The sequence below is a fragment of the Schistocerca cancellata genome, chromosome 9 (assembly GCF_023864275.1).
Source record: "Schistocerca cancellata isolate TAMUIC-IGC-003103 chromosome 9, iqSchCanc2.1, whole genome shotgun sequence".
Classification (NCBI taxonomy): Eukaryota; Metazoa; Arthropoda; class Insecta; order Orthoptera; family Acrididae; genus Schistocerca; species Schistocerca cancellata.
The window spans coordinates 189,179,380-189,194,583 of NC_064634.1; the positions used below are offsets into that span (position 1 = coordinate 189,179,380).

Here is a 15,204-nt window from a genome sequence, read left to right on the forward strand (position 1 = left end):
TGATTTAAATTAATTTCTACTTAATATGGTTCATGACTGGGTACCACTGCTATCATTGTGATTTCACGATACACATGATGTTAGATTAGATATCTAAAAATTCTCTTCTCCAAAGCAGCATCCTTTTTTAAAACACACTGAACTAGTCCATCTTTGTGTTTTTATTACTGGTGCAACATAAATACCGTAATTTAACAAAAATACACAGTAAACTTACGCTACGTTAATGTTGCAACCCTTCTCCACAAGCATTTTTACTATGTCAGGTGTTCCAAAGTAAACAGCATGCATCAGGGGAGTCCAACCATAAAAGTCCCAACTGTCAAGACCTAGATTCTGAAATTCACATCCATTTCATTAAATTAATTTTGCATAAAAATTATAGAGAAAAAAATCAATTTAGGCCACTAACTCCACATTCTTATATGTTTAAGGTACAGGAGTTTTGTTTCAGTATGTATCAGGCTCTTCATTTTACATTACAGTGCAGAGTTGATAAATTAAACTTATCGTTTCTGTACCATAAATTCCGATCAAGTAATTTTAGATTTACTACAGGAGTGGAAAAAAGCTACTAGTAAATTTCTATTCTAATTAAAATGTGGAATGAGAAGCATTTCAGTATAAATTTCATTTCACAAAACTAATTCTTATAAGCCATAAATTATTGTAATTGTAAGAATGATTACTATGTGTTTCTTAGATACTTCATTGTATTGTATGCTCTTTGCATAAAATAGTACATCTTTGGAATGTGTGGTGAATGTTTGCTGCACAAGCAGAGTGGAAAGATGTGTTTAAAACATTTTTATGCTCAATAGATGGCGAGTAATCCCAAGACCTATGAACACTTGATGCAGTGCTTCATTCCTAAAATTTGAGGTACTGGAATGGACCTCATCAACACACTGAAATTTAGATTTTAAAATAATTTATTACAATCAAAACAATAAAACATAAGTTTTTATGTAAATAACATGTGCTACTGTCTGTCCCCATAGCAGTGTCACTTTGCTCTCCAGTTCTGCTCAATGTACAGGGTGTTACAAAAAGGTACGGCCAAACTTTCAGGAAACATTCCTCACACACAAAGAAAGAAAATATGTTATGTGGACATGTGTCCAGAAACGCTTACTTTCCATGTTAGAGCTCATTCTATTACTTCTCTTCAAATCACATTAATCATGGAATGGAAACACACAGCAACAGAACATACCAGCGTGACTTCAAACACTGTTACAGGAAATGTTCAAAATGTCCTCCGTTAGCGAGGATACATGCATCCACCCTCCATCGCTTGGAATCCCTGATGCGCTGATGCAGCCCTGGAGAATGGCGTATTTTATCACAGCCGTCCACAATACAAGCACGAAGAGTCTCTACATTTGATACCTAGGTTGCGTAGACAAGAGCTTTCAAATGCCCCCATAAATTAAAGTCAAGAGGGTTGAGGTGAGGAGAGCGTGGAGGCCATGGAATTGGTCCGCCTCTACCAATCCATCGGTCACCGAATCTGTTGTTGAGAAGCGTATGAACACTTCGACTGAAATGTGCAGGAGCTCCATCGTGCATGAACCACATGTGTCGTACTTGTAAACGCACATGTTCTAGCAGCACAGGTAGAGTATCCCGTATGAAATCAAGATAATGTGCTCCATTGAGCATAGGTGGAAGAACGAAACTAAAATGAGCTCTAACATGGAAATTAAGCATTTCCGGACACATGTCCACCTAACATCTTTTCTTTATTTCTGTGTGAGGAATGTTTCCTGAAAGTTTGGCCATACCTTTTTGTAACACCCTGTATACTAGAGATAAATCTGTAGTCTTCATGACTATGAAATGTTTTCAACTGCTGCCACCCACAACAATCTAACACCTGCATTCTAGCTGATTGGTGAACATGTGTCCAGTATTAATAAGCCCCTTAAAGTCTAATGTTGTCAACTCACATCCTACCAGTTTTGTGTTAATAACTGGCAGGTTAACAGTTGTTTGAATGCCAGTGCCAGTAGATGCTGATTCTTCACGAAGCTGTAAATGCTTCTGATAAGTGAAAAAGAAGTTCTGTAAATGTTAGGTCCAACAAGACATCTTGGTAACATTACTAAATGCCTTGTTGGAGAACTACCTAGGAAATACGGTTTGGAAGCCCACTCATGATTGAACTATGTTAGATCTAATGGCAGCGAATGGACCTGACCTCTCTGAAGCTGTACATATTGAAACTAGTATCAGTAATCATGACAGGGTTGTAACAATGATTACTGACTTACAAAGATAAAGAGTCAGTAGGGAACTCTTAAACATTTAGCTTTGGAAGGAGAATGTAGAGGATCAGTGGCTCATATTCGAAAGAACAGCTAACCATGTATTTTATACATATTCCTAGGAATAATTCATGATGAGAGAGACCCTCCTTGGTACACAGTCACTATAAAGAAACTTTTAACCAGATACTTCTGCATACTAGACATAAAACAAAGCATATGACTATAGACAGAAAAACTGAATGAAACACTCTTGGCTGTCAAGAGGGCAATGTATGAAGAATTCAACAACTGAAGCAGTATTATTGAAAGAAAGAAAGAAAAACCTTCTGGTTGTATGCAGTGGTTGTTAGTGGTACCAAAGTTGGTGTCCAGACAGTCCTGGACTGAGATGGGTAGTGAAACAATGTGACAAATCAAAAGCAGAAATGCTGAACATTTTCAAATTGCCCTTTACAAAGGAAAGTCCCAGTGTATCACCTCAGTATAATTCCTGCACCTCTGCAAAGATGAGTTATACAGATATTAGTGTCAGTGGTGTTGAGAAGCAACTGAAATTGTTAAGACTGAATAAAGCCTCAGAAACACAATAAAAACCCTATCAGATTCTGCACCAAATATGTTGCTGAATTTGCCTGTATTTTAACCATAATCTATCATAGGCCACTTTAACAAAATATCATGCTAAAGTAGTTGGAAAAAAGCACAGGTCATACCTGTCTACAAGAAGAGTAGCAGAAGTGAGCCATAAAACTGCTATCTAATATCCCTGACATCGATTTCTTGTAGAATCTTAGAGAAGATCATTCTGGTCAAGATCTCATTATGTTTGAACTCAGAATATATTCTAAGCCAACCAGTGGAGATACAGAAAACCTCAGTCATCTGAAACGCAATCTACACTTCTTTCACATGACATTCCAAATATTATGGATCAAGGCAGTTAGACACAGTATTTTTTGATTTCTAAAAAGCATTTGGCACAGTACATCTATGGTTATTATTGAAACTATGATCACATCATGCATGAAGTGAAATTTGTGACTGGACTGAGCAAAGGGGGATGCCTTGGACAGGGAACTGACAGATGAAGTAACTCGAGGTGTGCCTCAGGGAAGTATGTTGGGATCCTTGTCATTTATGCTGTATGTTAATGATCTGGCAGGCAATAATAATAATAATAATGATAATAATTTGCAAACAACAAATGGAAACAGTAGATCACATCACAAGCGGATGTACAATACTAGCAAATACAGAATACACCAGAAGACATGACAATGTAGCAAAAATAATACATCAACTACTTTCCATAAACAAACTAATAAAACAACACATTCCCACATACAAGTATGCACCACAAAATGTACTGGAAAATGATGAATACAAATTATCCTGGAACGGAACCATTATAACAGATAAAACACCACATAAATGATTAATGGAAAATCTCATATAAAGATGTGAAACAAATACTAACAAAGAGATAGAGGGGCTGGCCAGTACTTACCTCAGCTCAGTACAGCCGATAGATACACATAAAACGGAACCGAAAATTTACGTTCCTAGCTTTCGGAACAAATGTTCCTTCATCGGGGAGGAGAGAGGGGAAAGAAAGGGAAGAAGGGAAGGGAGACTCAGTTACTCACAACCTAGGTTATGAAGCAACAGGGAAAGGAAAATAGGGAGGGTAGCAAGGATGGAGGCATGGTTGTCAGAGGGAAGCCAAAGATATTCTACTGTAAGTACTGTGTCGGCTTCAAACCAAAGAGGATGCATACAGAAGTAAAGAGGTATATAGTATAAAGATAAACACAACTATGTAGGATGAAAAGATGCATAAATGGCTAAAGAGGAAAGGGAAAGAGAAGACTGAAGAGTAAATGGGAGTGAGGTTGTTTAACGTAGGTTCAGTCCAGGGGGATGGCGGGATGAAAGAATGTGTTGGAGTGCAAGTTCCCATCTCCGTAGTTCAGAGGGACTGGTGTTGGGTGGGAGAAGCCAAATGGCACATATGGTGTAGCAGGTTCCTAGGTCCCTAGAATTATGCTGGAGGGCATGCTCCGCTACTGGGTATTGGGCATCTCCTAGGTGGACAGTTCGTCTGTGTCCGTTCATGCGCTCAGCCAGTTTAGTTGTTGTCATGCCGATGTAAGAAAACTGGCGTCCTACGGATCGGAGCGTGGAATGTCAGATCCCTTAATCGGGCAGGTAGGTTAGAAAATTTAAAAAGGGAAATGGATAGGTTAAAGTTAGATATAGTGGGAATTAGTGAAGTTCGGTGGCAGGAGGAACAAGACTTTTGGTCAGGTGATTACAGGGTTATACATACAAAATCAAATAGGGGTAATGCGGGAGTAGGTTTAATAATGAATAAAAAAATAGGAGTGCGGGTTAGCTACTACAAACAGCATAGTGAACGCATTATTATGGCCAAGATAGACACAAAGCCCATGCCTACTACAGTAGTACAAGTTTATATGCCAACTACCTCTGCAGATGATGAAGAAATAGATGAAATGTATGACGAGATAAAAGAAATTATTCAGGTAGTGAAAGGAGACGAAAATTTAATAGTCATGGGTGACTGGAATTCGTCAGTAGGAAAAGGGAGAGAAGGAAACATAGTAGGTGAATATGGATTGGGGGGAAGGAATGAAAGAGGAAGCCGCCTTGTAGAATTTTGCACAGAGCATAACTTAATCATAGCCAACACTTGGTTCAAGAATCATAAAAGAAGGTTGTATACCTGGAAGAATCCTGGAGATACTAGTAGGTATCAGATAGATTATATAATGGTAAGACAGAGATTTAGGAACCAGGTTTTAAATTGTAAGACATTTCCTGGGGCCGATGTGGATTCTGACCACAATCTATTGGTTATGAACTGCAGATTGAAACTGAAGAAACTGCAAAAAGGTGGGAATTTAAGGAGATGGGACCTGGATAAACTGAAAGAACCAGAGGTTGTACAGAGTTTCAGGGAGAGCATAAGGGAACAATTGACAGGAATGGGGGAAAGAAATACAGTAGAAGAAGAATGAGTAGCTCTGAGGGATGAAGTAGTGAAGGCAGCAGAGGATCAAGTAGGTAAAAAGACGAGGGCTAATAGAAATCCTTGGGTAACAGAAGAAATATTGAATTTAATTGATGAAAGGAGAAAATACAAAAATGCAGTAAATGAAGCAGGCAAAAAGGAATACAGACGTCTCAAAAATGATATCGACAGGAAGTGCAAAATGGCTAAGCAGGGATGGCTAGAGGACAAATGTAAGGATGTAGAGGCTTGTCTCACTAGGGGTAAGATAGATACTGCCTACAGGAAAATTAAAGATACCTTTGGAGAGAAGAGAACCACTTGTATGAATATCAAGAGCTCAGATGGCAACCCAATTCTAAGCAAAGAAGGGAAGGCAGAAAGGTGGAAGGAGTATATAGAGGGTTTATACAAGGGCGATGTACTTGAGGACAATATTATGGAAATGGAAGAGGATGTAGATGAAGACGAAATGGGAGATAAGATACTGCGTGAAGAGTTTGACAGAGCACTGAAAGACCTGAGTCGAAACAAGGCCCCGGGAGTAGACAACATTCCATTTGAACTACTGATGGCCTCGGGAGAGCTAGTCATGACAAAACTCTACCATCTGGTGAGCACGATGTATGAGACAGGCGAAATACCCTCAGACTTCAAGAAGAATATAATAATTCCAATCCCAAAGAAAGCAGGTGTTGACAGATGTGAAAATTACCGAACTATCAGTTTAATAAGTCACAGCTGCAAAATACTAACGCGAATTCTTTACAGACGAATGGAAAAACTGGTAGAAGCCGACCTCGGGGAAGATCAGTTTGGATTCCGTAGAAATGTTGGAACACGTGAGGCAATACTGACCTTACGACTTATCTTAGAAGAAAGATTAAGAAAAGGCAAACCTACGTTTCTAGCATTTGTAGACTTAGAGAAAGCTTTTGACAATGTTAACTGGAATACTCTCTTTCAAATTCTGAAGGTGGCAGGTGTAAAATACAGGGAGCGAAAGGCTATTTACAGTTTGTACAGAAACCAGATGGCAGTTATAAGAGTCGAGGGGCATGAAAGGGAAGCAGTGGTTGGGAAAGGAGTAAGACAGGGTTGTAGCCTCTCCCCGATGTTATTCAATCTGTATATTGAGCAAGCAGTAAAGGAAACAAAAGAAAAATTTGGAGTAGGTATTAAAATTCATGGAGAAGAAGTAAAAACTTTGAGGTTCGCCGATGACATTGTAATTCTGTCAGAGACAGCAAAGGACTTGGAAGAGCAGTTGAACGGAATGGACAGTGTCTTGAAAGGAGGATATAAGATGAACATCAACAAAAGCAAAACGAGGATAATGGAATGTAGTCAAATTAAGTCGGGTGATGCTGAGGGAATTAGATTAGGAAATGAGACACTTAAAGTAGTAAAGGAGTTTTGCTATTTAGGGAGTAAAATAACCGATGATGGTCGAAGCAGAGAGGATATAAAATGTAGACTGGCAATGGCAAGGAAAGCGTTTCTCAAGAAGAGGAATTTGTTAACATCGATTATAGATTTAAGTGTCAGGAAGTCGTTTCTGAAAGTATTTGTATGGAGTGTAGCCATGTATGGAAGTGAAACATGGACGATAACTAGTTTGGACAAGAAGAGAATAGAAGCTTTCGAAATGTGGTGCTACAGAAGAATGCTGAAGATAAGGTGGGTAGATCACATAACTAATGAGGAGGTATTGAATAGGATTGGGGAGAAGAGAAGTTTGTGGCACAACTTGACTAGAAGAAGGGATCGGTTGGTAGGGCATGTTTTGAGGCATCAAGGGATCACAAATTTAGCATTGGAGGGCAGTGTGGAGGGTAAAAATCGTAGAGGGAGACCAAGAGATGAATACACTAAGCAGATTCAGAAGGATGTAGGTTGCAGTAGATACTGGGAGATGAAGAAGCTTGCACAGGATAGAGTAGCATGGAGAGCTGCATCAAACCAGTCTCAGGACTGAAGACCACAACAACAACAATGCCGATGTAAAAGGCTGTGCAGTGCAGGCATGTCAGTTGATAAATGACATGTGTAGTTTCACACGTGGCCCTGCCTTGAATTGTGTATGTTTTACCAGTAGCAGGGCTGGAGTAGGTGGTTGTGGGGGGATGCATGGGGCAGGTTTTGCAGCGGGGTCGGTTACAGGGGTAGGAACCGATGGGTAGAGAAGGTAGTCTGGGAATATTGTAGGGTTTAACAAGGATGTTACGGAGGTTAGGGGGAGGGGGGGGCGACGAAAGGCAACTCTGGGTGGTGTGGGGAGAATTTTGTCAAGGGATGATCTCATTTCAGGGGTTGACTTGAGAAAGTCATATCCCTGGCGGAGTAATTTGTTGATGTTTTCGAGGCCAGGATAATATTGGGTGACAAGGGGGATGCTTCTGTGTGGTCTGGGGGTAGGAACATTGTTGTTGGACAAGGAGGAATGTATTGCTCGGGAAATCTGTTTGTGGACAAGGTCTGCAGGATAGTTGCGGGAGAGGAAAGCACTGGTCAGGTTATTGGTGTAATTGTTGATGGATTCGTCACTGGAGCAGATACGTTTGCCACGAATACCTAGGCTGTAGGGAAGGGAGCGTTTGATGTGGAAAGGATGGCAGCTATCAAAGTGAAGTTACTGTTGTTTGTTTGTGGGTTTGATATGGACAGAGGTGTGGATGTGAGCTTCAACAAGATGAAGGTCAACATCCAGGAAGGTGGCTTGGGTTTTGGAGAAGGACCAGGTGAAATTCAGATTCGAAAAGGAGTTGAGGTTATGGAGGAAATTAAGGAGTGTTTCTTCACCATGAGTCCAGACCACAAAGATGTCATCTATATTCCTATACCAGGCCAGGGGAAGCAGCTGTTAGGTTTTCAGGAAAGCCTCCTCCATGCAGCCCATGAAGAGGTCGGCATAGGACGGAGCCATCCTGGTTCCCATGGCCGTTCCCCTGATTTGTTTGTACGTCTGGCCTTCAAAAGAGAAGTAATTATGGGTGAGGATGAAGTTGGTAAGTGTGATAAGGAACGAGGTTTTTGGAAGATCTTCTGGTGGGCGTTGGGAGAGGTAGTGCTCAAGGGCAGAGAGACCATGGGTATGTGGAATGTTTGTGTAAAGGGATGTAGCATCTATGGTGACAAGAAAAGTTTCAGGTGGGAGAGGAGTGGGAACGGATTTGAGGCATTCTAGGAAGTGGTTTGTCTTTGATGTAGGATGGGAGTCTGCGGGTGATAGGTTGGAGGTGCTGCTCTACCAGAGCTGAGATACATTCGGTAGGGGCTTTGAAGCCTGCTACAATGGGATGGCCAGGATGGTTCTCTTTGTGGATTTTGGGTAATAGGTAGAAGGTAAGGGTACGTGGCTCAGGTGGAGTGAGTAAGTCTATGGAAGCCGTTGTGAGGCCTTGTGAAGGACCTTGGATTTTTAGGATTTTTTGCAGCTCAGTCTGGATGGAGGGAATGGGATCCTGGGTAACAGCTTTGTAGGTTGAGGTGTCGGAGAGTTGACGCAGTCCTTCTGCCACATACTCCACACGGTCAAGTACGACAGTTGTGGAACCTTTATAAGCTGGGAGGATGACAATAGAGCGGTCTATTTTCAGCTCCTTAATGGCATGGGTTTCAGCTGGGGTGATGTTGGGGGTTGTCGGGATGTTCTTCAAGAAGGACTTGGAGGCAACACTGGATGTGAGGAATTCCTGAAATGTCTGCAAGGGATGGCTTTGGGGGAGGGGAGGAGGATCCCTTTGAGAAGGCAGTCAGAACTGTTCTAGACAGGGTTCAACGCTGGGTCTAGTATTTGGGGGCTGTGTTTGGGTAGTGAAGTGATATTTTCAGTTGAGGTTCCGGGTGAATGAGAGGAGATCTTTAACCAGGGCAGTGTGGTTGAATTTAGGTGTGGGGCTAAAGGTTAAGCCTTTTGATAGAACAGATGTCTCTGTAGGAGAGAGGGATCTGGATGAGAGGTTTAGGACTGAATTGGGACTGGTGATATGTGGAATTTGACTGTGCTTATAGTTGAGATTTAGTCTGTGTGGGGTATGTGCTGGGATGGGGAGATTGAGTAGGGTGGCTAGGCTAGGTTTGTTGGCTATGAGGGGGTTTGTTGAAGGTTCTGTTGTGGTTGGTGTTTGTGAGGGACAGGGAGAGGGACCCCACTTCTTAGGTGTTGCACTAGCACTGTGGATAGTTTTTTCAGGTGGTGTGTGGCATGGAACTCAAGTTTGCAGCTGGCTTCTAGGATGATGTTCCTGAGTGTGTTCTCCAAGCAAGGGTTTGAGAGGTGGAGGACTTTGAAGAGAGATAGGAGCTGTTGGGAGTGGTGGTTACATGAAGTAGTGTAGAGATTCAGGACAAGTTGGGTAAAGGCTAAGGATTGAAGGTTCTGGAAGTCCAGGAGAGACTGGTGGAAGGAGGAATTGCATCCGGACATGGGAACTTTTAAGGTAAGCCCTTTAGGGGTAATTCCAAAGGTTAAGCAGGACCAGAGGACAAGTATGTGGGATTGCAGTTTGGCTACGGTGAATGCATGTTTCCGGAATGAATGTAAATAATGTGGTATAGGATTAGGGTACATAGTGGGTAACTGGTGGGTAGGGAAATTATATAACTAAAGTTGAAATAGTAATCATAAGAAGGAATAAAAGTCAACCCCTGAAATGAGATCATCCCTTGACAAAATTCTCCCCACACCACCCAGAGTTGCCTTTCGTCACCCCCCCTAACCTCCGTAACATCCTTGTTAAACCCTACAATATTCCCAGACTACCTTCTCTACCCATCGGTTCCTACCCCTGTAACCGACCCCGCTGCAAAACCTGCCCCATGCATCCCCCCACAACCACCTACTCCAGCCCCGCTACTGGTAAAACATACACAATTCAAGGCAGGGCCACGTGTGAAACTACACATGTCATTTATCAACTGACATGCCTGCACTGCACAGCCTTTTACATCGGCATGACAACAACTAAACTGGCTGAGCGCATGAACGGACACAGACGAACTGTCCACCTAGGAGATGCCCAATACCCAGTAGCGGAGCATGCCCTCCAGCATAATTCTAGGGACCTAGGAACCTGCTACACCATATGTGCCATTTGGCTTCTCCCACCCAACACCAATCCCTCTGAACTACGGAGATGGGAACTTGCACTCCAACACATTCTTTCATCCCGCCATCCCCCTGGACTGAACCTATGTTAAACAACCTCACTCCCATTTACTCTTCAGTCTTCTCTTTCCCTTTCCTCTTTAGCCATTCATGCATCTTTTCATCCTACATAGTTGTGTTTATCTTTATACTATATACCTCTTTACTTCTGTATGCATCCTCTTTGGTTTGAAGCTAGCACAGTACTTACAGTAGAATATCTTTGGCTTCCCTCTGACAATCATGCCTCCATCCTTGCTACCCTCCCTATTTTCCTTTCCCTGTTGCTTCATAACCTAGGTTGTGAGTAACTGAGTCTCCCTTCCCTTCTTCCCTTTCTTTCCCCTCTCTCCTCCCCGATGAAGGAACATTTGTTCCGAAAGCTAGGAACATAAATTTTCGGTTCTGTTTTATGTGTATCTATCGGCTGTACTGAGCTGAGGTAAGTACTGGCCAGCCCCTCTATCTCTTTGTTAGTATTTGTAAAACACCACATATCAAACCTAAATCATACTCACCAATAAAAAGAAGAAATTAACACAACTAATCAAAATATCCATACCGAATACAACAAATATACAGAAGAAAACAGGAGAAAAAATTGAAAAATACATACAACTGGCTGAGGAAGTCAAGGGCATGTGGCATCAGGATAAAGTTGACATTATACCACTTATACTGTCAACTGCAGGAGTCACACCACACAATATCCACCAGTACATCAACACAATACATCTACATCCAAACGTATATATACAACTAAAGAAATCTTTAATTATTGATACATGTTCAGTTACCTGAAAGTTCCTAAAGGCAATGTAACATATACTGTACAGTTAAAAGGAAGTCATGCTTGATCAAGGTCCACATCACTTTCCATTTTTAACCAGACAATGTCTGAGAAAGGAAAGAAATAATAATAATCTCATACTTTTTTGCAAATGATGCCGTTATCTATATAACGGTACTGTCTAACTAAAGCTGCACAAATAATCAGTCATAAATGGATACAATTTCAAAGTGGTGCAAAGATTGGCAACTTTCTTTAAATGTTCAGAACTGTAATACTGTGTACTTCACAAAATGCAAAGCATAGGATAATGCGACTACACTATCAACAAGTGACAGAACTGCTCAACTCATCCAAATACCTGAGTTAACAATGTGTAGGCATATGAAATGGAACAACAACATGGCTCAGTTGTTAACTAAAGCATGTGGCAGACTTCAGTTCATTGGTAGAGTACGACATTAATCCAATCAGAATGCCTATTAAATATTCATGCTACCTATCAAAGAATGCTGCTCCAGTGCATGGGATGGATACCAAATAGGATTAAGAGGGCATATTCTAACATTTTTTGGATGACAAGAGACAGTGTGGTATTGAGTTGCAAGGCTCACACGTCTCTCCAATCAGTTAAGTTACACATTGTGTGTAGCCAATCCTTTTCTCTGGGTAACCAGCTATGTCGATCTCCCAAAAGCTGCTTCTTTGAAGACTATAGCTGGTTAAAGGAATTTATTAAACTACTACTATATTCTTGAAATATATTTGGGTACTCTTAGAATACTTTTCAGTTCAATCACTTTATATTTTCAACTTTCACAGACAATAACTTCAGCAAGCTAACTTAGTCCTTAAACATTAGACTCATTTACACGCATTCAAATAGCATACATGTGTCTCGCTTCATTCATAGCCAAGACATGAAGTAGTTCAAAAGTCTCTAGTCTCAAGAGATTCCAATATGTGAATGTACATAGAATCTATATTCAATTGTTCATTAGTCTTTTTACAGTCAACACAGAATACTACATAAACTTTTCTTGTTCTTCTCTACCTGTACACGGAAACTCTGTGGACCGTACAGCAGGTACCTGTCTACTGCCGTTCGGCCACCGGGTCCATCTTTTTCTCTTAACTGTTTTTTGACCTGCACATACAAGTAGGTGATGCACAGTAGGGCATATCCATTTCTCCCATTCATCTCTAAAATAATGCGTGTTCAAAATGGTGGAAGGCCAAGTGGTTCTAGAATTTGCTCCAAAATTCTCTAAGCTGTACATATTCCCCCCTTAAATTGAACACACAATATTTTATACGATCATTATGTAAATTTATATCACATACTATTCTAACAGTATACATACCAACATAGCTCTTAGTACTCATTTAGAATGAACTCTAGCTAATCTTTCATTTATTCTACTCTCTCTCTATTTTGACATCAAACTCGAATATTCAATGGTGACCTGGTAAGTTTTCCTAATATTTAGGATTCCTTAGGAAACACTCAATTTCCAATTGCAAACTCCTGGTGTTCACGACACTTGAGTACTTTATTCTAAATCTTTGTACTGCTTCTTTGGTATGCAATGGTCTCATTATTCATAAGCTTTTTATAGTCTGGAGGAACACTGGGCAAAATAAAAATGTTCCTATTGACACTCAAACATAATAATGCTATTGAAGTATAGAATTCAAACTTACAAGAATAATTTCTACAAAATTTTGTGACTTGTCACAATGCTGCCCTTTCCCCTCTAGAAACACTACCTACACCTCTCATACGGGATGATCCTATGAGTACCCTTTCTCCTTCTGTTTTGGTAGGTATGCCCCATTTTTAAAGCCCATTTTCCCATGGTACAGGTCAATCCCCTTCTTGGTACCCCTGTCCGCACAGTATAGGCCAGCCTTTCTTCGGTCTGCCTATCTGCCATTTTCATCCAGTACATGCTGGGTGTGCCTCCCCCTTATCCTCCTTGAGTAGGCCTCATGGTCCATTGCCCTAGTATACACCTTTGTGTACACTATACTTAAATATTACCTGGTAAAATTAAAATCTACATCAAACTTCATGCTAACTTTTTCATACTTCTTTTATGCCCTAGAGTCCTCCATTACTCATCCACTTCTACATTTCCGGTATCTACTTCATCCCTACATACATTATTCAATATACAATATGCTTACTTAGGTTATAATTATAAGAGTCCCACTATCCTACAAGTCATCAGAATATTTGTTAGACTGACCTCTCTGGCTTATGATCTCTTTCCTTATTCACACTTCCTCCTTAGGTATACTCGATGTAAAATTATCATAGTTTTTATATCCTTTTGTACCTATGCGATATAGAATCGTCATTATTTTTATACATATATTTCCTATATATGCATATTAATAAATATCTACATGATAGTTTTTCCAAATAACTAGGCAATGTAGAACCATCACAATAATCAACCATAAGTGCATATTTCTCTATGTGCACATTCCTTCCCCCTACAACACTTAACCGTTCTCACATCCTTTTAATCTGTACTTTCATTGTTCGAGTCTTTATTTTATGGTGTGTTTATGTGGAAGTGTGTTTGTGTAGCCTGATTGGTTTGGTTTGGTTTGGGGGGGGATTAAAGGGACCAGACTGCGACAGTCATCGGTCCCTTTTTCCAAAAAAAAGTAAAACCACCCAAAGAGAATAAAAAACGAACAACAGGAAAGACGTCAGACGACACAGGACAAGAAAGACTCCTACAGAGATCAGACGAAACAAATTAAAATCACACAGAGTGTGACAGTGGTTGGCTGACCATAGAGATAAAAAGGAAAAGCCAACCACCGAGAACACATTAAAAACTCAGCGTAAAATCTTAGGCCAATGGCCAGAATCAACACAAAAGAACAGAACAAACACTCAGAGTAAATAATAAAAACCCCCTGCCCGAATAAAACGGAAAACTAAGTCAGCCATACCAGGGTCATCACATAAGAGGGCAGGGAGCGTATCAGGCAGCGCAAATGTCTGCCTGACCACAGCTAAAAGGGGGCAGGCCAACAAAATGTGGGCCACTGTCAAAGCCGCCCCGCAGCGACATACAGGAGGGTACTCCCAGCGCAGTAAATAACTGTGTGTCAGGTGGGAGTGGCCAATGCGGAGCCGACAAAGGACGACAGAGTCCCTGCGGTTGGCTCGCAGGGATGACCGCCACACAGTCGTCGTCTCCTTGATGGCACGGAGTTTATTGGGCATGATCCGATTGCGCCATTCAGCGTCCCAAAGCGCAAAAACTTTTCGGCGGAGGACTGCCCGCAAATCAGTCTCTGGGAGGCCAACGTCCAGAGACTGTTTACTCATGGCCTCTTTCGCCAGGTGGTCAACATGTTCATTGCCCGGGATACCAACATGACCAGGGGTCCACACAAAGACCACAGAGCGGCCGCAACGCGCAAGAGTATGCAGGGACTCATGGATAGCCATCACCAGACGAGAACGAGGAAAACACTGGTCGAGAGCTCGTAAACCGCTCAGGGAATCGCTACAGATAACGAAGGACTCACCTGAGCAGGAGCGGATATACTCTAGGGCACGAAAGATGGCGACTAGCTCAGCAGTGTAAACGCTGCAGCCAGCCACCAAGGACCGTTGTTCAGAATGGTCTCCTAGAGTTAGCGCATACCCGACACGACCAGCAACCATCGAACCGTCGGTGTAAACAATTCCAGAGCCCTGATACGTGGCCAGGATGGAATAAAAGCGGCGGCGGAAGGCCTCTGGAGCGACCGAGTCCTTCGAGCCCTGTGCCAAGTCGAGCCGAAGGCAAGGGCGAGGAACACACCACGGGGGTGTACCCAGAGGCGCCCGGAAAGGAGGTGGAACTGGGAAAAACCCAAGCCCGCAGAGAAGCTCCTTGATGCGTACGGTGATCGGACAACCCGACCAGGGCCGACAGTCTGGCAG

The 15,204-nt window shown here is 41.7% G+C and overlaps 1 protein-coding gene across 3 annotated transcripts in view; it reads right to left on the reverse strand.

The window, feature by feature from the left end:
* The window catches only part of LOC126100583 (ankyrin repeat and SAM domain-containing protein 3-like), a 144,004-nt gene that overhangs the window by 46,314 nt on the left and 82,486 nt on the right, over positions 1-15,204 (reverse strand). For all 3 annotated transcript variants that reach the window (XM_049911206.1, XM_049911205.1, XM_049911207.1), the window contains one exon: positions 218-336. In XM_049911206.1, coding sequence (XP_049767163.1) covers positions 218-336 — 119 coding nt within the window. The remainder of the gene's footprint in view (positions 1-217; positions 337-15,204) is intronic.